Genomic DNA, 26,014 nt, shown 5'->3' with positions numbered 1-26,014 from the left:
TCTCTTTATCTAGTTTCAAGGTTTACGGGAAGAACAGAGTACATTTTAGACCATATTGAATGTTCAAAAGGGTTCACAAATTTTTAAGCACCACTGTATGTTAGTGATAGGGCAGTATTAATTAAGGCCTGAAAACCTCTTGTGGAAAGAAGATACTATTGTTATGGGGATGAAATGGAATAGCCACATAAATACATCTAAAGAAAAATAAATAGTCAAAAAAAGAGTACGATTCCATTGATTTAAGAATTTTCAAAAACTCCTTTTTCAAAAGACACACATTCTGTTTGCAGTTGATATATTGTCTGGAAATTTATTAGTTTTGAAAATTTAAAACTTACTCTTATTTTCTTGTATATAAGCAGAATCTTAAATAAAATACTTCCCATACTTCCATATTTTTGCACATTTCAAAGCCAGTTGTAATCATATTTTATACTTGGCTCCACTTGGCTGTCTACTATTACCTCAGAATAAATTGTGAGGTAAAGTAGAAGTCTATAATGATATTTAGGAGGGCACAGTTCCTTGATACCTGAATTAGGCAAATCCAAAGTTGTGCGGAATAATATTATGTTATATGTAGTATTACTAGTATTTGTACTAATACTGTGAAAATGTAACATACAGTATGTAAACTTTTTCCTCAATACTGAAGCATGTAGAAAAGATGGAAACCAGACATTTTTAAAAGAACTATAGGAAAGATAAATATAGAAAATTTTTCTATAATCTTAATATTTTTAACTTATGGAAATACTTCTAAAATACAAGCATTTTTCAAAGCATATTAAAATATTGACTTATGATATTTATATTCCAAGGATAAACATGGAAGCCATTCTAATGTAAGATCCAAAATACATTTTCTCAAAGATGACTCACTAGTGCTACCTAAATTTTGATTACTGTAGTGAAGTTTATTCTTCTGTTTCAATTTCACTCAAAATAGAAGCACTGTAGAAAGCAGAAACCTGAAACATTTTCTTCACCTTCTTTTTAAAAGTATAAAAAGTAAAATATCTTCTCAGAACAAAACTCTAGTTTCTGTAGTCATAAAAACTACCAACATTGAAATTATCCCACAAAGACTAACTTTTTAAACTGATAGTGTTCAGATAACAACCATTGGTTTCTTAATAGTATTCTATATACAGTATAACTGACTTGGATTCATGATTGTGCTGTAAAAAGCACAATTTTGCCTGTTATTTTCATGTCAATTTTTTAAAAAAAATGTATTGAGAAAATAGCACTTTCACCTTTTCATGCTGTTAAAACAATGTCCTTTGTGATGTAATCATTTGATTATTGCTTTAACTGAGTCCATCAAATTACCACATAAAATATTTCTATCACTTATGGAATAGTCATGCTCCCGAAGTGTTGGGGACAATGGACCTGGCCTGTAAATATAATCAAAGGTAAATACATTTCTGTATCATTTTCTGCTATGGGAACAGAATATGTAATATTATTTGTAAAAATAAACCTGATTGTTATGGAAATGTAATGTTTTAGGACAAGAAGCCCAATAGTTTTAGTGTCCTATGTAGTTAATTTTTGTCAGAGATAAGATAATGGTTTGGGCTCTTTCTTCATCAGATTGCCTATACCTACAGTATTTCATTATGGAGAGGAACGTTCCATCTGCCTTGAAAGAAGCATTGACTTGCCCATTTCTTAAGAGACCTGCCCTTGATCCAACAATATTGGATAACTATTGCCCAATGCATAACCTTCCTTTGAGGAGAAAGTGTAGGGAAAGTGGTGGAACAACAACAAAGGAAAAGCGGTACTGGGAAGAAATCACGTTGGTCATTTTATTTGTGACTTCTGACAATGCACGAGTAGCGTGAATATAACCATTCCGTCCTGCTATCAATCTCAACACCCTTTGACACTGTTGACCACAGGATCCTTCTAAACTGCCAATGAGAGCTTGAAGTGGGAGGCACTTTTCTGGAATTATTCCACTTCTTTGGAATAATCCTATGGAGTACTTTTAAGGCTCAGATCTTTCCAGTATCCTGCTTAACTTCCACTAGAAGAGGTTCTCTGCCATCACTGGCAGAGAAGGTATAATTAGTATGCCGACAATACCCAAGTATACCTTTCTGCCTCAGACTGAATATGATGGAAATCCCGATCCAGTGTCTGGAGGCTGTCAGGACTTGCATGGCTCAGAATCAATGCAAACAGCTCAGAGTTAATGTTGATTCAAAAGCCAACCGGTTCTATAACAATACCATCCTTGACTCTTTATGGGATTGTCCTCCCTCAAAAGTTCAGATTTGCAATCAGGGAGTCCACCAAAGGACCTTTGCTGAGCTTTAGCTAATACATCATCTTGAGCTTTAGCAAAGGTAGGATTATACTCGGAAGATTGTTGCTTGGTACCTTGCACTTGGATTCACTCAACTTGGGGCTGCCCTTGAAGGCTACCCAGAACCTTTAACTGATGCAAAATGCAGCTGCTTGGGTGCTTAATGGACAGCCACAGCATTGCCACTTAACATTGTTCCATGTGAGCTACACTGGTTGCTGAGTTGTTTCCAAGTATAATTCAAGGTGTTACTTATAAATTCATGTATGGTTTTTGGTCTTGGTACCTTAGAGATCCTAAATCTACTCTGTCTACCTGATCTGGATAAACAGGACTGCCTGCTGAAGGTCCCATCCCATTAGGAAGTAAAGTGTGAGGAGGTATGACACCAAGGAGGTATGTGAGGGGCAGGAATTCTCGGTGGCTCCTTTGGATAGCTATAGTAGGGTTCCCCAAAGTAGTCAATATCGGCCACCAAGTGTCAATGGGGCTATCCAGTATTGTTATTATTACTTGTTGTATTGTTAGTCAAGTACTTTATTATTTTCATATAATAAATATTTAGGGATCAGTGAACAATCTGAACCTACATGAAGAGGTCAATGAGCTGAAAGAATTTGGCCTACCCCCTGAAGCAAGAATGGTGTCTACTCTATGGCTTTCCAAAGGTTATTTTAAAACCTGGCTTTTTTGGAAGACTTTTTGCGATTATAGGTTTGCTTGCACCTATGCTTGCAGCCATCTCCCTTTTTTGTCAAAACAGACTTTTGCCTCGTCTATTTTTTTTTTAAAGAAATACTGTTATGAGAAGTGGTTTTTTGGAAGTATGCTAACCTTCTAACAAATGTACATATACAGGGAGATTCAGGAACTTGGCAAACTGATACTAATGATTATATGGCTTAAGGCAATCATTTAATCAATGGGAAAACTGACGCAATAGAATGCCCAGAAAACATTCTCAAAATTACAACTGTGTCTTACTGACCCCAAATGTTGGCAATCTCTGACCCAGAGACTGCTCCTTGCCTTCTAGTTTAATTTACACTTTAAAAATCCATTATTTTTTATTTTTACTAGTGAGAAATGTTTTGAGAGAGAACAAAGCTCCAAGCCACTAAGGGGCACAGCCCAGGCTATCCTACAGTAATTATTTATATAGATAGCTACAAGATAAAGCTTCTTCCCCACTGTAACTTTTTCTTCTCAGATCAGAGACTGGAGACCACACTGTACAAGATAAAACAACTGAATGCAAGGGTATGTAACTACAGGCAATTTGTGATTATCTGTGGGAAGGCATTCTTTTATTGCAGCCTGCTTTAGGTGAAGTTATAGCACTGTTTTTAAACAACTGTTTTATCTAGTGTTGTTTTATTCATTAAATATAAATTTAACAAATATTCTACCTCTGGCAGCAAACCAACCAGAAACTTCCAAGAGATTAAAAAAAAGGATTAAAGCCTTTGCAGAAAAGACATTGACTTTTATGTATACTTTTGAAATCAGTATCCCATTTCCATACATTTCCCCTCATTTTCAGCCACGGACAAGAAAGCACCTAACCCAAAATTTGTGGGAAAGGGGTCACACATTGCATTTATGTTTTAACAAGGTAAATTCTGCCAACTTATATCCCAGTCCTAAGGAGTAGATTTGCACACTGCACCAAACCTGTGTTTTCCAAACTTGGCAATTTTAAGATGTGCAGACTTCAACTCCCAGAATTCCCCAGCCAGTATCCTGGCTGGGGAATTCTGGGAGTTGAAATCCAGACATCTTAAAAGCTGCCAAGTTTGGAAAATACTGCACTAATTCATATATTAAGACTGGAAACAAGCAAGCATGATGTCTAAACAAGGTAAACTTAGCCACTGAGGTATATATCAAACAAATCATGTGTGAACTCTCTAGAAATAAGCACACTACTCCCAGACCCCCCCCCCACCTCCCCCTTTTTTAAAATACCAAGACCTTTTCAATTGAATGTAGGTGATTTAGCTTTCAGGAATTCTAATTAAGAATAATAAGATCAAGCCTCCCGCCTCCCTTCGCTCTGCCCACTAAACCCAACCCAGTCCAAGAAAGTTGTTTTAAATGCCTCAACACTTTAGCATTAAAAAAAACAAACCTGTCCCTCCCTCCCCCCCCCCTCCGCCCACCTTTCCCTCAGTACATTTCTTCTGCCATTGCCGGCAGAGGTCAGATTTTAAAACACTGAGACAAAAAAAAAGGAAAAAGAAACCACCCTCCTCCCCTTTCCCGCCCTTAACCCAGCGGAAGGAAAGGGACGTGGCTTCTTTCCCTTCTCTCCCCTTTTGCCCTCTTGCGTGTGAAGTAACTTCCCGCCTCTCCCAAGACGTCGTCTGAGTGACAGCACCAGTTCAGCCAGCCAGCATCTGCCCCTTGTCACGTGTAGCTTCCCCCCCCCCCAGTCTCGTTCTCACGGGCCGGCCTCTTTCCCCCTTTTCTGCTGCCAACCGCGTGGTTGGCGCTAGGTACAAATGGGGGACTTGGAAGTTCTCGGAAAGGGCGGCTCGCGTGTCGCCGATGGTGGTTGTTGTACACGGTAAAAAAAAGAAACACGCCACGGGAGATGCGGGATCCTGCAGGGGAAATCGGCTGGGTCGTTACAGTTGGAGAGCCCACTTTCACGCCACTAAGCGGAGAAGTCGCGCGTGTTTTGGAGGGCGAGAAGAACAAGGAAGGAAACAACCCAGTAAGAAGTTAAAATCATGACATCCTGTCCTCGAGGCTAAAAAGTTAATTCTGCGGGGCCTGAAATTGGGGTCTGGGGCTTTCTGGCTGGGACATGGCCTCACCTTAAACATGGCTTCATTCTCCCATCGTAGAATATTTCGTTGTGTTTTACACCAAAAATCGAGAGGTCTTTGTTGTAGGTAACGTATCTGGCTGGGTATTATGGGAGATGTCTGTTTGGTATATTAGTCTAGATGGAAAAAAGCTAATCCAGTTTCTCAAAATCAAATCGGGAATTTTGCATTACCAGAAGATTTATTTCTTTTTATGCAGCACTCTGATCTTATTGTGTACTAAAACATGGTCCAATATATTAATTTTCTTTCTTTATAGTGCAGTTCCGTTTTAAATAAAGCTACACACTGCTGAACAGCCTCACTAGACCCCTAAGGACTTCCAAGTATCCAGGATCAAATTATATTACACAAAGAGAGCATGTTTGGTGTAGTGGCAAAGGCACCAGACTAGAAACTAGGCGACTGAGTTCGAGTCTTGCTTTTGGAGTAAAAGATTGGGTGCCTTTGGGCCAGTCATTCTCTCAGCCCAATTTACCTCATGAGGTTGTTTTGTGGGGAAAATAGGAGGAAGGAGTATTACGTATGTTCGCCTCATTGAGTTATAAAGTAATAAAGGTGGGATAAAAATAAAAACAACAAAAAAGTCCCCTGGCCTATGTTTAGTATAGGCTCCACATATGCACACCCCTTTCCCGGACTTATTTAGGGGAAACAGGAAGAAGCTTATTTATGTGATTCTGTTAACTCTTAGGAAGCCTCAGACATTACTTTGAGAATATTTCATTCTGTATTATTTGTTTCCTTTCAAATAGTTGGTCATGGAGGCAATTCATCTAGATGAACAACCTCCCTTGAATGCTGAAAACTTATTTAAAAAACATGAGAGCAACAAGAAAGGTATGTATATTTAACAGCAATCTAATAACTTCTCATCATTTTCCTGAAAATTTATGCTCCTCATTTTGGAATCTTGATTAGTTTTTTGACACTCCACAAATGATTCTTAAATTTTCATAGTACCCAAAGATGCTTTTCAAAAGGCAATTGGACTTGGTTTTTCCCTTGAAAACGTTTCGCTTCTTCTCCAAGAAGCTTCTTCAGTTCTGACTTCATTCTCATGTTTTGTTGGTTGAAAATCCTCCTGAGGTTTTCAGATATTCCTGTAAAATATGGAATGACAGTGTTGCTTCGTTTGTTGTTCTCTTCTTTGTTATGGAGGAGCTTTTGCTGGATTTTTTTCTAGATTTGATGAAGGCCTAAGTTCTGAGGGGTTCCTTGAAGTGTTTTAGTTCTTTTTCTGTTCTCCCTTTGCTGGTAGGCAGACCTTCAGCCTGGTGAGGTAGAATTCTGATCACTCCCATTTTGTACTCACCAGTGGGTGGTGAGAATCAAAATGTAACACTGATCTCTATGTGTGGGTCTTCTGTATGCTTCAGTCTCGAGGCTTCTGTCTTACTTAATGTTACAGCTTAGTCCAGGAAAGCCAGACTATTTTCCTTAACATCTTCCCATGTGAACTTAAGGTACCTGAGAGTTGATATGTTTGGTGATAGCTTCCACTTCCTATGTTTTAATCTTAACCCAAGTGTCATTCACATACCTATACCAATGATTGGGTGGAATTCCTGTGAAGGAGTACAGGAGGATCTTCAAATAATACAATATACATGCACACTTTAAACCCAAGAATACACGTAAGGCAGAAGCTTGTCCACCCCAAAGATAAAACACCCAAACACAAGTTGAGCAATGTAGTATATGCAATACAGTGCAGTGAGATGGGCAGATCTGGACTTTGGGAAATCAACACACCACTTCACAAAGGCATAGCATAGCATAGGACAGTGTTTCCCAAACTTGACAATTTTAAGGCATGTGGATTTCAACTCCCAGAATTCCACAGCCAGCGTTGCTGGCTGTAGAATTCTGGGAGTTGAAGTCCACATGCCTTAAAATTGTCAAGTTTGGGAAACACTGGCATAGGAGAACAGACCTACCAGGATAAGCTTCAGCAGTATATCTGCATTTGAAAGAGAAAGGTTACTTTTTTGAAGGACAGAAAAGCCCATATCCTGGACAGAGAGGACCATTGATTTGAAAAAGGGGTCAGAGAGGCCATCTATGTTAAAACTGAATAGGCCTCTGTCCACAGAGGGAGAGGAATACAATGCCACTTATCTCCTGTCTGCAACATAGTCCTTTCAACAGTTCCAAGAATGTTCCTCGCCCATTTACACTCTGATTCAGGTGATCCTGAGATAACTGATAAATCCCCAAGGATCCTCAGAGAGCTAACTCAGAGAACTAACCAGATGGCTGTAAAGAACATAAATACTTCTACAGGTAATCCCCCAGGTATAAAAGCTCATTTAGTGAGTTTTCACAAAAACAAATTTATTCAGAAAGGGTACTTACATTAGAAATTGAAAACTATGACCAAAAAGAGGCCTCTGTAGCCATGTGACTTGGATTCAGTCACTGCTGCAATGGCAGCCATTTTTAACTCTGTGACTTGCCTGGGCTATTTGGGTTACAAATGCCATTTCCTGAAGCCAGCAGGGTTTTTTTTATTTTTATTTATTTATTTTTTTGTCCCTGGTCACATGGCCAAACAAGAGCTGGTGATATTTGCAGCCGGCCTCAGTTTGTTTTTGGTTTTTTGGTGCTGGTGGAGGATCTGCTGCTGCCTGACTGGAGTGCTAGAATTGCTTCTGTTAAGTATTTTAAAATATTTTTTTTTTGTTACTCTATAGTGCTTTTTGAAAAGCACAAAGCATTCTAATCTAAAAAGTGCTTTTATTTTGGAGATTAGCATATGTTACTGTAGTTTGTAGGTTTTAAATTTAAATTGCCTCTAGAAGTTGTGGGTGCCCCATCACTGAAAGCTTTTAAGAAGAGATTGGATAGGCATTTATGAGAAATACTCTCTTGTGAGAGCAGTGGGTTAGACTAGATGACCTCAGAGTCTCTTCTGTCTCTGTTACTGTTGCAAGCTGACAGTTCTGTAAACCCCTCCCCCATGTCCCTCTGGGTGCCTAGTTGGAGACTTAAGCTAGGGGCAAGTGTTTTGTTTTTAAAACAACAGCAATGGCAATTGGAGAATTCTGCTCCACCCCTCCTCTGGGCAGCTGTCTGAAGAAGCTTGAGCTGACTAGCAACAAATGGGTTTTTTTTTTTTTTTTTTAAAAAAGCATTGCAAACCGAGAGCTCTGGAGGCAATTTAGTTCCTAAGCTCAAGGCTGCACTGGAAACAGCTGATGGGTGGCCAGCAGCAGAGGGGAAAGCCTCTCAGTTCAGGCAGCGATCAACAAATCGGAGGAAATAGTAAGTCAGATCTTCGTTCATTTAACGATCCATTTGATTCAATTAATGAATTTATTTTAAAAATTTGTAAAATTGAGTCTGATCCATTTGACAATTTTTTTTGACTTACGAACTTAATGGGCAGGCTCCCTTAGATTCGTACCTCAAAGACTACCTGTATTCCCCACCATTCAGTTCAGAACTTGAAGAAGCTTTTTGGATGAGAAGCAAAACGTTTTTAAGGGGGGGGGGGAAACACAAGTCCAGTTGCTTTTTGAAAATCATCTTAGCTATTCAATCTCTTTTCCTCTTCTTCCTGCTTGATAGTTGTTTAACTAAGGTACCAACTCGGTTCCGTTACAGATATACAGAAAATAAATACAACATCACTGCCCTGCCATCTAGTGATAGAAACACGAAAAGCCACAACTTAGTTTTTCTGAATTGAATTTAATTTCCTCAAGCTTCCTGTAAAGTTTTGGTTTGTTGCCCACTTTTGTGATTTTATCTCAAAATAATAATTATTGACTATTTGGAACTTTTCAGTCAGATTTCAGGCATACTATAGCACCAAGATAGCGTTAGTTACACTTGTGGATGACATGTGCAGGGCTCAAGATGTGTGGTTCATCCTGTCTTGCCCTCCTTGATCTCTGAGTGGCTTTCAATACCATCAGTCATGGTATCCCGCTGGGCCATCTTTGGAGGGAGTTGAATACAGGGAACTATTTTGTAGGGAATGTCCATTTATCCAAGGTTGTTTCTAGTGTGGTGGGGGGGAAAAGTTGAATGACAGAGCCCTTCATGTGAAATGCTTTGGGGCGCAACTCTCTCTATCACCAGACATTAGTGGAGTTAAGTATGTGTTCATTTATTTTGTGGAATTGTTTTTGTGTGCCTCAATTTTTCTTCTCTGCATTGCATTATTTTTGGTCATAGTTTTTTTAATACTGTTTTTTTTTTTGTAAATTGATAGTTCACAATCAGTTTAAGATGGCCATATAAAATATCTCAATAAAAATTTGGGGGGCATTAACCATACTTCAGTATCAGTTTTCAGCATGTTGATAATATAAACTGGAGGTGATGTTTAGTATCATTTGTCTTATTACATAAACGTTTATTTTTTTAATTTTGATTACTATTATGTAAGTTTATTTTTATTTTTTAATTTTGAAATGCTAAGTAGCTGCATTTGGGCAACAGGCTTCTTAGCTCTCCTTAAAGGACAGCACTTGGTGCCTTAATTTTCACTATTAAATCATTACATTGCAAACATTATATAAAAGTAAGGGGCAATGATTTCAATTTCTAAAATGACTTATTTTAAAATTTTCTCCATAGGAGCACTTACAGATATTGAAAAGCTTTATCAAGCAGTACCTCAGCTTTCAAATGTGTTCAGAATCAAAGGGAAAATTGGTGAAGGTGAATATGATTTAAAGCTTTTTGAAAATCAAAGTTAAGAGGACTGTAAGTCATTTATCCAAATTTTCTAGAGCCCCTTTTATATACATTATTTCAGAGTTTAGTATTAATTTTTGCCTGCATGGTCAAACTACAGACTGGATTATCTGAAACCTTATAGATAATGTGTCTAATTTTAAAAAAATTAAACAACAGGGAAAAAAGACTAATTAGTGCTTTGGAATACAGGGAGCATTTAATTTGGCCATGTTGCTCTACAAGTAACCCCTTCTTAGCCACCCCTACACATTGCTAGTTCGTCTGGTAGATGGGTTCTCTTGGCATCATAAACATTTCTATCCTACAGTGAATAATAGGTAGGAAAGAGTTAACTCAGTTGTTTTCTGTGTCATTGTTCAGATTCTTCTTCTGTCTTCTTTTTCCTCCGGGAATCCCAGAGGGGCTTTTTCAAAGGCAACTGGACTTGTTTTTCCTTGAAGAGGTTTTAGTTCTCATTCAAGAAGCTGAAGAAGCTTCTTGAATGAGAAGAAGCTTCTTTGATGAGAAGGGAAACGTCTTCAAGGAAAAACAAGTCCAATTGCTTTTGAAAAGGCACCTTTGGTACAACCATGGCCTGGACGATTGAGAATCTATATAGAAGATAAGATAGAAACTGGTTATTCAAGATGCTAGTTTTCCATGTAGGTAGTCCTTGGCTTATGACCAGTTGCTTAGGGTGCAGAATAGCAGTTTGCACCATTCTGTGATCCTATGACCGCATTTTATGACACCTTTGGTGAAAACTTCCAGTTTTCATCAAAACTGACCCATAACAAATCCATTGGCTTGTTTAATGACCATGACATTAGTTTAACGACTCGCAAAAAAAAGATAATAAAATCAGGTCAGTCTCACGGGTAACATGCTTTATGACTTTATGACTATCGTAACTTATGATTGTGATAAACAGGCTGCATTATGCTTTTAAGTTGAGGACCTTATGCAAGAATTTCCCTTTATTGTAAAGAAAAGTATGTACCTATGTGAGTCCCTCCTGCAATTGAAGTGGCAGTAGCCAGTAGCAGATTTCCCATTTCAAAGCTATAATTAGGTTTGTAGGTGACCACTGTAAGGCTGATGTGTGCTCTGGAACAATACAGGTAGTCCTCAGCTTACAATGATTTGATTACTGACTATTCAAACTTACAACAGCACTGAAAAAAGTGACTTACAACTGTCCTCAGACTTACAACCATCGCAACATCCCCATGGACACATGATCAAAATTCAGGCACGTGGTGACTGGCATGTAGTTACAAAGCTGCAGCATCTCAAGTCATGTGATCACCATTTGCCACCGTCCCAGCTGGCTTCTAACAAGCAGAGTCAATGGGGAAAGCTGGATTTGCTTGATGACCATGTGATCCACTTCATAACTGCAGTGATTTGTTTTACCATAGGGGGAGGAAAAAGATTGGCAAAACATTGGGTGCAACTCACTTAAAATCCGCCTTGCTTACGATGGGTATCCTGATCCCATTTGTGGTCAAGTGGACTCTCTGTATACATAGTTGGGATAGATCCAACTCATGCTTGCTGTTATTTTAACATTATTCAGGAGTATGGCAAGTAAATAGTAACTTGCCTAGAACTTGTCCATGAATTTTCTTTAGTAGTGCTTTTTTCCTTATCTCTGATACATTAGAAACCTCTTTGAAGGACAAGGAACGTAGCTCTACAATAGTATCACATGCATAAGTTGTGTGGCTGAAATAGCTTCAAATTAGGTGACAGGATTTCAAAGAAGAGAAAATGTCATTAAAGGAAAAAGAAAAGAAGAAGAAAAATATTATTTCAAGTAACTACTTATTTTTTCAATACACTTTTTACTTTAACTCAGAGCAGATTTTAAAAAATGGAAATTGTTTAAATTAGTAACCAGTATTGTCTGAATTAGAGTATAAAGTGTGTTCGGAACTTTAAACTTTACAAAACTGTTAAGATCCCTACAGAAGTATAGCTGTTTTACAGAAGTTTTTTCCCAATCTAGTTCATGGAATAAAGTTCTGTAAAGGTACTATAAGTATCTGCAATTGATAATCTACCTTTATTTTGGGAAGACAAATGAATTAAGACGGGTGATTTCTTTTCAAAACCTCAGAGGGAATGAATTTGGTGGATACGGTGTTGGGCTGATCTCTCTTTGTTTATTTTTGATACAAAGAGCCAATGTGATTAAATCTTTTGTCAAAAAATAAAAATCTAATATGCCCTTTTCTGGGTAGTATAGAATATATTCTCTACCCCCATATTTTGAAGACATATAAATCCATAAGGTTGGAGAATCTCAAAAAACAAAGAACAGGCAGCTATTTTTTAAAAATCCAAGCGTACAGCTGCAGCATAGTGAATGTAACCTTCCTTCTTAAAAGTTCATCTGAACTATGTATCACAATGACAAGGCTCATGTTCTTGCAATTGCACAGTACTTTTTTTTAAAAAAAATAAAGTTTAAATGGCTTATGCAAAGATCCAAAAAGCTTCAGATGGGGATTTGGTGGTTTAGAGAAAGAAAAAGCTTATAGAAAAACAAAATCGACTACTAACTACAACTGGAAACTACTACATTTTTGCTAAATATATCTATATTATTTTTTGTAGGAACATTTAGTTCTGTTTACTTGGCAGTAGGCCAGGTACGAGGAGGCCGTGAAGAAAAAGTGGCTTTGAAACACTTGATTCCTACCAGTCATCCTGTACGAATTGCTGCTGAACTTCAGTGCTTTATAATAGCAGGGTATGTGTGGATGTAGATGTATACAAAGATCTTACATTTCCACAAGATTCACAATGGGTTTCTTGTCATTTAGATTACTTTGATTTATGCTTTTTATAGAGGAAAAAAAATCACTCTACCACCTTTGTTACTGCTATTTAGCATTCCATTGTCACACACAAACACAGAGATGTGTGTGTGTGTGTGTGTAATATATAATATATTTAGTCCTCAATTTATGGCCATAGTTGAGCCCAAAATTTATGTTGCTAAGTGAGAAATTTGTTAAGTGCATTCTTAATTTATAACTTTCCTTGCCGCATTTGTTAAGTGAATCACTGCAATTCTTAAATTAGTAACACTGTAATAATAAAATTAATTAATTTATTTTATTTTTTATTAGTAACACTGTTGTTAAGTGAATCTGGCTTTCCCATTGGGTTGGCTTGTCAGAAGGTCACAAAAGGGGATGACGTGACTCCGGGACACTGCAACCGTCATAAATGGGAGTCAGTTTTCAAGCATCCGAATGTAAACCACATGACCCTGGGGATGCTGCAACGGTCATAAGTGTGAAAAATGGTCATAAGTCACTTTTCAATGCTGTTGTAACTTCGAACAGTCAGTACATGAACTGTTGTAAGTCAAGGACTATCTGTATATCTAAATGAACCATGGGATAATATATAGATATTATATATATTATTTCATTTATTTCATTTCAATGGGACTAAAAAAAGTGACTTATGATTAGTTTTCACATTCACATTTCACATTCAGATCCTTGGCAACTTGCATGTATTTGTGAAAGTTGCACTGTCCCAGGGTCAAGTGGTCACTATTTGTAACCTTCCCAGCCAGCTTCCAAGAAACTAACAGGAAGCCAGATTCGCTTAACAACTGCATTATTTATTTAACTGCAGCATTTTACTTAACGACCATAGCAAAAAAAGGTAATAAAATGGAGCAAAACCCACTTAACAACTGCCTTGCTTAGCAACAGAAATGTTAGGCTCAATAGCCGTTGGAAGATATTTTCAATGTGGTGTGTGTGTGTGTGTATGTATAGTATATGCAGTGTATATATGTTTTATATAAAAACTTTTAACGTTTTAACTTTTCCTGGTGATCGTTTTATTCTCTCTCTATATATATATATACATACATATATACATACATACACTGCATATATATATATACATACATATATATAGGTCTTTGGTTGTTCGGGTTTTCTCCCGCGTAAAATTGGAAGTGTCTTGGCAACGTTTCGACGAAGTCACATTCGTCATCTTCAGGCTGGTGTTTTTAGCTTCTTGCTAAAAGAAGCTAAAAACACCAGCCTGAAGATGACGAATGTGACTTCGTCGAAACGTTGCCAAGACACTTCCAATTTTACGCGGGAGAAAACCCGAACAACCAAAGACCTATATACAAATACCCGCGAAAACCTCAGAAAACATACATATATATATATATATATATATATATATATATATATATATATATATATGCATATATATGCATATATATGCATAGATGTGAATATTTTAAATCATCTTTATTGTGTATCTTAAATTTGTATCTCGCTTCATGATTTTGAACGTCTTTAGGAATACAAAAGTAGTTTTGAAAAATGACATCAGCCATTTTCTTAAACTTGTTTTTTGGATTTCATCAATGGAAAGCAGTTAGTGTGAAATGGTTTTCCTTAAAGAATAATGAAGTGTTTGTTCAGAAAAGATCTGTGGAAACATGCTAACAAGGCTATGTTCTCTCTCTTTTCCCCTTTGGGTAGGGGGCAAGATAATGTCATGGGAGTTAAATATTGTTTTAGAAAAAATGATCACGTGGTAATTGTTATGCCTTATCTGGAACATGAATCATTTTCGGTGAGTTCTAAATTCCTTTTTATTAAAAGAATTAAGAGAGTTTGATGGCAAGTTAATGCATACTTAACTTATTACAACATTTGTACAGGACATCTTGGATTCTCTCTCATTTGATGAAGTTAGAAACTACACATTTAACCTCTTGAAAGCTTTGAAGCGCATTCATCACTTTGGTATCGTTCACCGTGATGTCAAGCCCAGTAATTTTCTGTACAACAGGCAACTGCAACAGTAAGTCTAACCTACCATGTTCTTCTATGGTATATTAAACCTAGTAAGTTAATAATGTATTTAGTAAAAAAATAATTGGGTCACGAATGTCTGGATAAGGTTGAGAAAAATCAAATATTTATGGTAGAAGGGAGGAGATGTATTGAACTCGTGGCCTGCCAGTTTGGTAAACTGGTAAATTTCCAAATCAATTTTGTCACATTTAGCAGACGTGTTTTTTGCTTGCACAGTTTTTCAGTAAGTTATTCTCATTCTGTTATTAAATACGGATATTAAATGTAATATGGTACAAATTGTATATACTGTGTTTTCCCGAAAAAAGACCCAACCAGAGAATAAGCCCTAGCATGATTTTTCAGGATGCTCATAGTATAAGCCCCACCCCAAAAATAAGCCTCAATTAAGATTGTCAGCCAGACAGACAGATTTAGTACCATATTTCCCCAAATATAAGCCGTAACCAGAAAATAAGCCCTAATGAGTCTTTTGGAGTAAAAATTAATATAAGATCCGGTCTTATTTTTGCGGAAACAAGGGTATGTGCTTTCAATATCTGAATAGTATTAAACAAGGAAGACGTTTTTTAGATTCTGTTACAAGAAAAGTGAGTGTCGTCATTAACTGTTTGTATTTTTAATTGTCTTCAGATATGCATTGGTTGACTTTGGCTTGGCACAAGGAACTCCTGAGACAAAAGTGGAACTTCTCAAAGTTATACCATCCGAAGCTCAGCAAAGAGGTTCTGGATACAACAAACCTTTGATAACTGTGGGAAGCCAAATTGCTTCCCCAACATCAAGGCAGCTCATTCATCAGTCAGCCACCAAAACAGCGAATAAAAGGGTTTCTTCCATTTCACAAACGCAGATTAAACAAGGACACAAAAGAAAGGTTCTAGTTCCTTTTTTTCATAATTTTGCTGGATGGATTTATTTAATAAGTAACTTTATCCAACAGGGGGAGATATAATACCAGAATAATATGTCGTTCTGTTTCAGAGTTTTTGTATTTATATGAAATATTGAAAAAAATATATCAGTATCTGATATCACACAAAACTGGATTTCATTACTCTGAAATAATTATGCTTACATAATATTCATATGAGAGTATTGTGATTAATGGGTTCCAGTTTGGTTACTACAGAATAAAAAAATCTGGGTCTGTTCCATTATATACCTCTTTGTATTAAGCTGTAACTGCTCCAAACATCACACTGAATGAATATGGGGTTTGTCTCAGCAGGTGGCAACATATGATCAACCTAATATGGACTTGGAAACCAAGTTCCCATCTCACCTATGGTGTAGTGGTTGTTATACTGGAACTGGGGAGACCCAGGTTCCAAACCATCTCAATCCCAGCAGCTTACTGGGAGACTTTGACCCAGGCGGCTTCCCAATGCCTCACAGATTGATCGATGGGTTGATTATATGTAATCAGGTCACATACTTTTCATGATGATCTGACCTTAGCTGGTCCTTCTATTTTTCCGTCATCACTATAACTGAGTCTGGCTACATTATTGCTGCCATTTTCTTCTCTTTCCTTTGCCTTTCCCAGCATGAAGGTTTTCTTCAGAGATCTAGATTTTTCACATAATGTATCCAAAGTAGGATAATTTGAGCCTGGTCTTTTGTGCCTCTTCGGGTTGATTTGTTCAGTTATGCATTTGCTTCTTTTCTTGGCTCTCCGTGGTTTTTCAGAAGTCGCCTTCAATGTTAATGCTCAAAAGCATCAATACTGGTTTAGTCTTGCCTCTTCAGAGTCTTAACTTTCGCTTTCGTAGAGTGTTGCATGAAGTACCGTTAGTTCAGGGGTCCCCAACACCTCGGGCTGCAGCCCAGTACTGGGCCGTAGCCCGTTCAGAACCGAGCCGCAGAAGTGGCAGGTGAGCACATGCAACTCCATTTGCGCAAGCAGTGGGTGAGCGCGCACACAGCTTGATTTGTGCAGGTGGCAGGTGCAGGTGCCCGCTGCTTGTGCACGTGGAGCTGCGCTCTCGCCCGCCACTTGCATAGAACCATCCCCTCCCCCCACAAGCCCACAAAGCCAGAAAGATTGCGGACCACTGCCATAGCTTGTACAATTTTGATCTTTGTAGGCATAGATGCATCATGGTATTTGAATAACTTTTCCAAGACCTTTGTGACTGTGTACCAAATGCTAGGCTGTGGTGTGTTTCATAATGCTTCTTCCTTTATTGTTGATGGTGGATCCTAAAAAGCAAAAGCTATCCATTGTTCAGTACCTTCTTTGTTAATTGTAAGGTTTGTTCTGCCTGCTGTTGTTAGTTTGAGGTTTATATTTAATATTAGTCCTATTTTTTACTGTGCTCCTTGATTTGTATTACTAGATCTTGCAGATCCCTCACATTTTTGGCTTTAAGGATAATGCCATCAATAAAGCACAGCTTTATTCATGTTTCTTCTTCCAGTTTTAAAACCATGCTAATTTTCTACTGTCTCACAGGGAGGTTGAAAAATCAGAGGATGGAACACTATGTATTCCGTCATGAGCTCCTGAGTAAAAACAGGATAATTGATGAATACAGTTATTTCAGTATTTGCTCATTAACTTAAAGGATGTGAGTGCTGCATTAGAGATAAAATCCTCATTCTCTTTTCTTGACATCACAGGAGGATCCAGACTGTCATTCTGTTCAGCGTTCGGTTTTTGGGGAGAGAAATTTCAATGTGCGAAGCTCAGCATTTCAAGCCCGTTCCACAGTTAAAGTAAGTATTCTTATCCCAGAGGAACATATTCTGAGGAACGGTTTGCCTTTGGTCAACCACCATTCATTCATTCAGTGACCAAAGTTACAGCGGTGTTGAACAAATGGTATTTCTGTCCAGTCCCCCAAATTACATCCATTGCAGTTTCTCTTTGGTCATGTAATTAGTATTGAGCGTTAGGCAGTACAGGGGCACTTTAACTTCTCCCACCTGTCTATCTCCCCTCCCATCTCTGCTCTGTACTCCACCACCTCTGCCAGCCCTATTGCCCTGTGCCATACCAACTAAGTGGTTGGGGCGATGGAGGCTTTGCACTGGGGAACTGGCTGCAGCAAGGGGTTTGTGGCAGTACTTTGCAGTGCTAGCGGTGCCGGAGCTGAGTTATAGGCTGGGGGTCATGGTGGCTGGCCTTGATTGGTAAAGGTCCAGGGCAGTGCTTTAAATCCTAGTGGCACTTTGTAGGATAGCTAGAAGGGAAGAGATGAGGGGAACATGGGCGGATGGGGTTCAAGAGGCGTTGTAGCCTCAGGACTGGCAGGGAGCAAGCCAGGAATGGCTTGAATTAGGGTGAATCCTCACCTAATGGCTGGATGGAATTCAGTTAATACGACAAGGACTGCCATGATTGTTGCCACTGCATGATGCACTCATGTGATGCCGTGCTTTACAACTGCATGCAGGGAGCAAGCCAGGAATGGCTTGAATTAGGGTGAATCCTCACCTAATGGCTGGATAGAATTCAGTTAATATGACAAGGACTGCCATGATTGTTGCCACTGCATGATGCACTCATGTGATGCCGTGCTTTACAACTGCATGAAGGGAGCAAGCCAGGAATGGCTTGAATTAGGGTGAATCCTCACCTAATGGCTGGATAGAATTCAGTTAATACGACAAGGACTGCCATGATTGTTGCCACTGCATGATGCACTCATGGGATGCCGTGCTTTACAACTGCATAACTTAATTCTGGTCCCAATTACCATCATCAACCAAGGAATACCTGTATTTATAAAACTTGGAAGCCTGGACTGACTGAGTTCTGTTAAGCAATTAGGGAATAGGAATGGCATTTTATTTGTAATGTTTTTTTAATCTGTGTAATTTGATATGTTTTCTCAAGTTTTTATATTTAGCCCTTTTTATATAGTTGTACATTATTAGTGCAGTTAACCATTACAAGTCTCATGAAATAAATCAGCACACCTATTCTGTGTTTGAATATGCCTTGCATTAAAATGCAACTTTTATTTTACTGCTCATAAAGCAACCCAGGATAATGGATATTCCAATGAGGAAACTGTCGGTGAAGAAGAAGACAGCTTCAGTTGTAAATAATGGTTTAGGCAAGAAAGCTGCCAGCAGCACCCCAGCTCACTCGACCTGTGACTGTTACGCAAAAGATAGCGTCTGCACCATTTGTCTTTCAAGGTAATTCATTACGGATGTAGTAAAAGTATTCACTCTGTTGCCAAGCAGCATTAAAAGTATAGATAAATGAGGAGTTAGCAAGCACATGCTACATTTAGAACCTTGAAATGTAACAGTAAAAAAAAATATCAAACACTTTGTTCGCCCACATGATTTTATAATGGCGTACACTTTCAGTACAAGAATTCTCAACACCAACAAAGACTTGAGCCCTTTCCAGTTTCCATTTTAGCGGTGTCAGTTTGGGAGGATATCAGATATAGAATGCATAGAAAAGTAGATTTATTATCTACTTGTTACTCCTTCCTATATAAACTGATTTAGTCAGTATCAGTTAGATCAGTGGTTCTCAACCTGTAGGTCGGGACCCCATTTGGGGTCGAACGACCATTTCACGGGGGTCGCCAAACCACGCTGTCCGCCATTTTTTTCCCTTTTCCTTAGCTGTCCTACTCCTTCTTATTGGTGGCCACACCCATTTGGCCACACCCCTGGGGGTCACCACAACACGGGGAACTGTATTATGGGGTCACGGCATTAGAAAGGTTGAGAACCACTGAGTTAGATAGTTCATACAAGTATCAAAACAACAATTGTAGACATAGAGCAGTAGAAAAAAAAATAGCACCCAAGTTCTATAGGATAAGTTTAAATAGATAGGTTCTCTAGAACCATAATGATATAACTACAAGACAAATCCTTTGCAATTCTACTCATGAGTACTGTGTAAAGAAACGTAAGCTGTATCTCTGTGTATATATTCCCAGTAACAGGAGAAGTAATTATATGGTTTAATTTTAAAAATGTTGTAGCTAGAGAGCAAGATATTAGAACAACTTTCCCTAACATGGTATCCTCTGGGGGTGATTGGTTCAGTTTTTGGGCTTCCAAGTTAGCATTTGACTGTGTTGGCAGAGAATTCTGGAATTGCAATCGCAGCATGCTATTTATCTTGCTAGACATCCTTTAATATCACCATATAGAAGTACATCCAAGATCAGTCCTGCATAGTATACGACAGTGATGGCGAACCTTTTAGAGACTGAGTGCCCAAAACCCGTCATGCCCCTGCTCTGCCCCCACCCACCCACCCACAGGGAGACCTACCGCCTCCACGGCCCGCCGCAACAGATGGCCCAGGTGGCCCTACAGTGCCATGGCAGCCATGCCCTCTGCCCGCACCCCGCAGCATCATCTGCGTGCAGTGGGGCTCAAGGGCTGAGTCTTGTCCCCACTGCCCGGCTGCCATGTCCTTGGCTGTGCTGCTTCACGTGGGCTGCGCCTGGGGGCGACTCTCTGGGGGGGCTGCTGGTGAGAAGGCCACAGGGGGAGGAGGGGCTGGGGCGATGGTGTGCGTGTCCACGGAGAGGGCTCTGAGTGCCGCCTCTGGCATGCATGGCATAGGTTTGCCACCACTGGTATACAGGTAGCATGTGGCCCACCAAGCAGCCTTGTGTGGCCTGCAGACCTTTTTTTTTTTTTTTTTTGAAAAAATGTAAACTTACAGCAATCAGAAAACAAATGCTGCCAAGCTCACCAGCAGCTCCAGCATTTCCACTGTTCCCTAAGACACACAATCATCACTCCAATAATTTATTTGTGGCCCATGAGGATTTTTAATGTATCCATATGGCCCTTTGCCCTCAATGAGTAGAGCAGGCCTGATCTAGAAAGTACTTTGGTTGTGGAATGTTCAAATTGTATGCTATTTGCTAAATTGTTTTTTTTTTTTTCTATTTAACCCCAAGACGTCAGCAGGTTGCCCCAAGGGCAGGCACTCCTGGATTCAGAGCACCAGAAGTATTAACAAAGTGCCCTAATCAAACTACAGGTACAATAAATCAAACTTACACCAGCTACTAAATCCAGTAAACTACTAAAACTATTAAAATGTTCTTTTATTAAAACTGGTTAGCTAAAATAAGAACCTCAGATAGAAACTTATCTTTATCTGAAATATTTACTATGATGTTTCTATTTTAAACAAAGGAGAACAAGTAGAACATTCAAATGATTTTTAGTTTTGTGCTATTTTTTTTTAAAGCCCTTGTTCTGAATATGTAATATCCATTAGCATGCTGTCTTAGAGCAAGCGTAATTAACATAATATTCTTGCAGGCAGATTTTTTTAAAAGTTTCAAACTGACAAAAAATATTTAATAAAGCTGTTAGATGTAGAATTTAAGCGTTTTGGAAATATGAATACTACTTCCACCTGTCCCTCAGAAAACCATCCAGATTGATGCTGTTTCAGTCAGTGTATCTGAATTCTACAAGATTATTTTTTTAAAAAAACTTTTCTGCTGCTGAAATAATAATATCTTGATATCTTTTAGGATCAATACTTTTAGGATATACTGCAATGGGACAGATAGTGAGGAGCCCAAGTTTCCTCTTGAAAAAAAAAAAGTCATGTAAATTCGGGCTTATCAGAAACATTTTGCTGTGATACAATTTTGAACTAATTCCTTCACTGAACTTTCCACAATGGCTGATTTTACCCTTTTCATAAATTGCATCGAGTATTTACAGTATAAGGTGTTATTGCAGATCCTTCGTCCTTGCTTGGTTCTTCCTGAAGTTCATTTGGGAAAGATTATAAAATATGAAAAGCCAAAGAAAGAACAGCAGTCTCATGTTGAAATATATAAAATAATGCTTTCTATAATGTGCTTTGACTTCTCAGATTTTTTTTTGTTAATGCTGGGAATGAATTGGAATAACTAATCATTGTTACTAAAGTCTTGTTTCTAATTACAGCGATTGACATGTGGTCTGCAGGCATTATATTTCTTTCTCTGCTGAGTGGTCGGTATCCATTTTACAAGGCCAGCGATGATTTAACAGCTTTGGCACAGATCATGACTATTCGTGGCTCCAGAGAAACCATTCAAGCTGCTAAAACATTTGGTACGCAGATTTTGTCATCCTTTTTTGAACCTGTTTGTAACTGATGTTATGATTATTGGTCTGCATGTAGATAATTAGGATTATGTTCATGGATTTCTACATAATTTCAGATAAAACAGCATTGGAATTCATTCATCTAAAGGTCAGGACCAAATTCCTTAAATCATGTCCGACTTCTTAAATAATTCCATAGAAAACAAACATACAAATCAAATCAGAGGCATCCAGTTTGTGAAGTAAAAAAGGCAGCAAGCCAACATGTGGCTAATTAATTCTAATCAATGTTACTGGCTCTGAATCACCCCTCCTCGGATCTGCATTCCTCTTTCATCCCCGTTCTCTTTTGCCAGAATTGTAACCAGACCTCTTTTTTGCTGCATTTCTCAATAGTAGTACAGGTAGACCTCAACTTAACGTCCACAACTGAGCCCAAAATTTCTGTTGCTCAGTGAAGCATTTGTTAAGTGAATTTTGCCCCAGTTGACAATCTTTCTTGCCCGCAGTTGTTAGGGTGAATGACTGCAGTTGTTAAGTTAGTAACATGTTAAGTGAATCTGGCTTCCCCATTGACTTTGCTTGTCAGAAGGTCACAAAACGGGGATCACATAACCCCCCAGGACACTGCAACCGTCATTAATATGAGTCAGTTGCCAAGCCTCCGAAATTTGATCAGCTGACCATGGGGGAATGCTGCAATGGTCATAAGTGTGGGAAATAGTCATAAATCACTTTTTTCCGTGCCGTTGTAACTTTGAATGAACTGTTGTAAGTCGAGGACTACCTGTACTCTCCCAAAAGAGACTGCCAGCAGAAAGGCTTCAACTCCAGAAGAAGGAGCAGATAAGGGGGGAGACCCAGGCGACACAGTATTGAATAACTGGAGGTTGTATAAATGTTTATAGAAATATATACCGAGAAGGTTAGATAAATAGAAATATTAATCTTATTGTATATAATACAGATAGGGAAATTTGGAGAGAGGAGTTGCTCGGACATTACCCCTGAATTGTATCTGAAGAGGGATGAGAGGGAAGAAAGGAGAGGAGAGAGAAAAGAGTAAAGGAGGGGAGAAGGAAGTAGGAAGGTTGGAGGAGAAGAGGAAAGGGGAGGAGAGTGGTGAAGGAGAGGAGAGGAAGAAGAGGGAAGTAGGGGAAGAGAAGAAAGGGAGAAAGAAGGTAAAGAAGAAGAAGTGTGGATACGGTGAAAGGGGAAATGGGCGAGCAACACCAAAAGTTATGTGTATGTATTTATTTCATTTTGTTAAAAGTATCTGTATGTGAGTGTGGAGGGAATGTATGTTAATATCTGATAAGTATTACAGTATATGTATGGGGGAGAGTTTGGAAAAATAAAAAATTATTAAAAAAAAAATCAGAAAAAAAAAGAAGGCTTCAACTCCCAGGATGGCTCCACCTGGATGACATTCCTCACTTTCCATTTCTATCTACAGCGTTTAGTTCTAGTTATCGGATGATCATCCAGAGTGATTTGTGCAAAATATTTTGCCCTAAACATCACGATGGGGAAAAAATGTTTCTAAATCTGTCAACAAAATCCCATTAAGGCAGAATCAGCAATTCAGTAAACATAGTTATATATTTGGCATTACAGTGAAAAGTAAAACAGATTAAAATGAGAGCCACAGTGTCAGTGCTGCTTTTGCTGCACTCGGAAGAGCCACAGATATTCAGTTTAAATACACTTCAGATACCTGGGGATAACAAATTTTCACCAAGTTTAAAGGTTCACAGATTCCCCCACATCCATCAGAGCCACAGCAAAAAGTACAGACTCACTGGTGATGGTGTCAGTTAAGTCTTTGTTTATATGTCTCGGGTATTACCGTAAATGCCGGTGTACAAGGCGACCCGGCGTATAAGACGACCCCCGTCTTTATAGCCGGGCCGCATTCCTAGAACGTCGTCTTATACGCCGGAAACTACCAGTATTTCCGGCGTATAAGACGACTCGGCGTATAAGACGACCCCCGTCTTTGGCGCCGATTTCAGCGCTCGCGGAAGTTGCCTTATACGCCGGCATTTACGGTATGTCTTGTGGTGTCTTCTGCATCTCTTAATATTAGAGCTGCTCAGCAGATAACGGTCAAACAGCCTCTTCCTTCATAGGGTAGTGCAAAATAGCTCAAAGATATTTTGCGCTTGAAACAGCTGATTTGACAATTCCATACCGAGAACAAAACTTGCATGTCTGGCTTGTAAGTCAGGTACAGAATAAAACAGGCTGCTTTGTTTAGGCTGCGAAAGGCAATACGTTCACTTGTAGCAACACAGTTTCAAGGGCTTCCAGTTGATGAGGTGAGTGTAGCCATGAACTGCATAGTTGAGGTCTGGCTAAGTTGACTCTTGGCTGCTGTATCTTCATAGTCACGCACAGTGGGACCAATATACACAGGGCAATCAACCCAGAATTTGACAGTTTCACTTATTTTTTCCAGAAATACATGTGATCATGTGGGATGTGTTCCTTCTCTCTCCCTCTTTTTCTCCCTCCCTCTCCCTCTCGATGAGGATGTATAGAGAGACTGGCTCAGTTTGGGGCAATACACTTGCGCTATTGGCTATATACCTATAGCTGTGTATCTAATAACTGCCAATGAATTCAGTAAGAATTGTCTTAGCAATTTTTGCTGTTCTGCATGCTTGCTGCTAATTTTTATAGCCTCGCGGTCCTATACAAAATGTTTAACTCTGTACAATGTACATAGTCTATGTTGTAGTGTTAGACCACGTTGCAGAAAACAGCTCTGCATTCTGAAAAACATTCTAACAAGTGCTTTTCATTTAGGTAAATCAATCCTGTGTAGCAAAGAAATCCCAGCACAGGATTTAAAGAAACTCTGTGAAAGGCTGAGAGGGAAAACTACCAGCTTTGACAATTCAGCAGGTGATGTACAAATCAACCCTTCTCAGGAATTTGCTTTACAAGTTGGAATAGGCAACGCTTCAGATTCCCCCCTTCAGACATCCAAAAAGCACGTGCAATATCAAAAACAAAGCGGTCATGAAGATGGTGCTAAAGAAAAAAAAACTATACAGAAACCGGCTGAACCCAAAGGATGGGACAGAGTTCCTAATAGCGCCTATGATCTCCTTGATAAACTATTGGACTTAAATCCTGCTACAAGAATTACTGCAAAGGATGCTTTGCTGCATCCTTTTTTCAGAAACATGAAGCAATAAAAAGACTTTTGACACTGTATTGTGTGTGTGTTAAAGTACTATTAGAGTCGGTCACTTTTTAAAGGAAACCAACAATCCAAGAAACATTATTTACCGTGCAGTGTTGGTCTAGGTGCAATTGAAGTAGTAAATATACTTCTGCTTTTCGGACAGGTTTTTAAACAATTTCAAAGTGCATTTGATTATTTCACCATTATGGTGTATTCAGAAATGGCAACATGCAATCTATATAATGGGATTGAAATCTGAGGAGGGTAGCTTTCTGCTGCGTCCTTGGGTTTTAGCAATCCTGTTATATTATGCAGCTTCCTAATATTTGGTTAAATTTGGCTGGACAGATATGGTAAATGAATTATTCTGGTAGGCAATGAATTAAATGTTGATATATTTTTAATTTCACAGATCTGGGCGGGATTGATTTTTGTGATTTGTAACTTCTGCTAGTTGTTGACAAATGCTTAACGTTTGTTTCTAGCAGAAGAAAAGTAACCTTCATTTTAGATGTAATGTAAGATACATGTAAATGTAGCTCCTTTGACAGAATTGTTGGTGGGGAATTCTGACAGTTTAATCTTAATATGATAAAGGATGTATATTGTTAAAAGCTAACTTAAGGCATTGCTCAAGAATTTATATTTTATGACTAGGAAAGAGTATTGAGAACACTGACTCTGAGGACCTGGAACTTTTTCTTCTTAAGAGCATATGATATCATTTACTTTCTTTTTCATATACCTTTGGAACTGTTATCTTTTCATTGTATAAACTGTATAATATTATTTTCTTGTAAAAACAATGTACAGACACAGCATTAGCTTATTGATTAATATGTACAACTGTATTATAATTTTGTGATGAATTTATTAGAATGAACGAAATGGAATATTTTTTTAATAAAAAAATAAAAGCCATTATATAAAACATAACAAATGATGTCTGCAGACAAAAGATAGTATGTTTGTAATAAAAGCAATCCGTACACATTACAAACATATCACAGTCAAAGGGCTGCCTTGGTTCTTGGAA

The 26,014-nt window shown here is 38.5% G+C and overlaps 1 protein-coding gene across 5 annotated transcripts; it reads left to right on the top strand.

The window, feature by feature from the left end:
- Nucleotides 1-1,374: 1,374 nt before the first annotated feature.
- Nucleotides 1,375-25,914, top strand: CDC7 (cell division cycle 7). 5 transcript variants are annotated; one of them, XM_039343523.1, is made up of 14 exons: nucleotides 1,375-1,424; nucleotides 2,618-2,722; nucleotides 3,537-3,586; nucleotides 5,916-6,000; nucleotides 9,751-9,834; nucleotides 12,475-12,610; nucleotides 14,388-14,481; nucleotides 14,570-14,712; nucleotides 15,360-15,603; nucleotides 17,352-17,447; nucleotides 18,715-18,878; nucleotides 20,627-20,709; nucleotides 21,639-21,788; nucleotides 24,594-25,914. In XM_039343523.1, the coding sequence occupies exons 4-14, from the start codon at nucleotides 5,922-5,924 to the stop codon at nucleotides 24,986-24,988; spliced, it is 1,668 nt and encodes a 555-aa protein (XP_039199457.1). In that variant the 5' UTR covers nucleotides 1,375-1,424; nucleotides 2,618-2,722; nucleotides 3,537-3,586; nucleotides 5,916-5,921; the 3' UTR covers nucleotides 24,989-25,914. The 5 variants fall into 5 exon arrangements, with proteins under 5 accessions (XP_039199457.1, XP_039199455.1, XP_039199456.1 ...); XM_039343521.1 differs by lacking the exons at nucleotides 1,375-1,424; nucleotides 2,618-2,722; nucleotides 3,537-3,586 and adding an exon at nucleotides 4,762-5,045; XM_039343524.1 differs by lacking the exons at nucleotides 1,375-1,424; nucleotides 2,618-2,722; nucleotides 3,537-3,586 and adding an exon at nucleotides 5,073-5,226.
- The last annotated feature ends 100 nt before the right edge of the window (nucleotides 25,915-26,014 follow it).

The sequence above is a fragment of the Crotalus tigris genome, unplaced genomic scaffold (assembly GCF_016545835.1).
Source record: "Crotalus tigris isolate CLP2741 ecotype Arizona unplaced genomic scaffold, ASM1654583v1 scf7180000017857.1083437, whole genome shotgun sequence".
NCBI lineage: Eukaryota > Metazoa > Chordata > Lepidosauria > Squamata > Viperidae > Crotalus > Crotalus tigris.
This window is presented reverse-complemented; position numbering and strand designations above follow the sequence as displayed.

Bases quoted from the DNA above. Each gene is read 5' to 3' on its own strand.
- CDC7 (XM_039343521.1), top strand. From the start codon at position 4,923: ATGCGGGATCCTGCAGGGGAAATCGGCTGGGTCGTTACAGTTGGAGAG. The intron at 9,835-12,474 runs GTGAATATGATT...TATTTTTTGTAG, and splicing joins CAAAGGGAAAATTGGTGAAG to GAACATTTAGTTCTGTTTAC. The intron at 18,879-20,626 runs GTAATTCATTAC...TTTAACCCCAAG, and splicing joins TGCACCATTTGTCTTTCAAG to ACGTCAGCAGGTTGCCCCAA.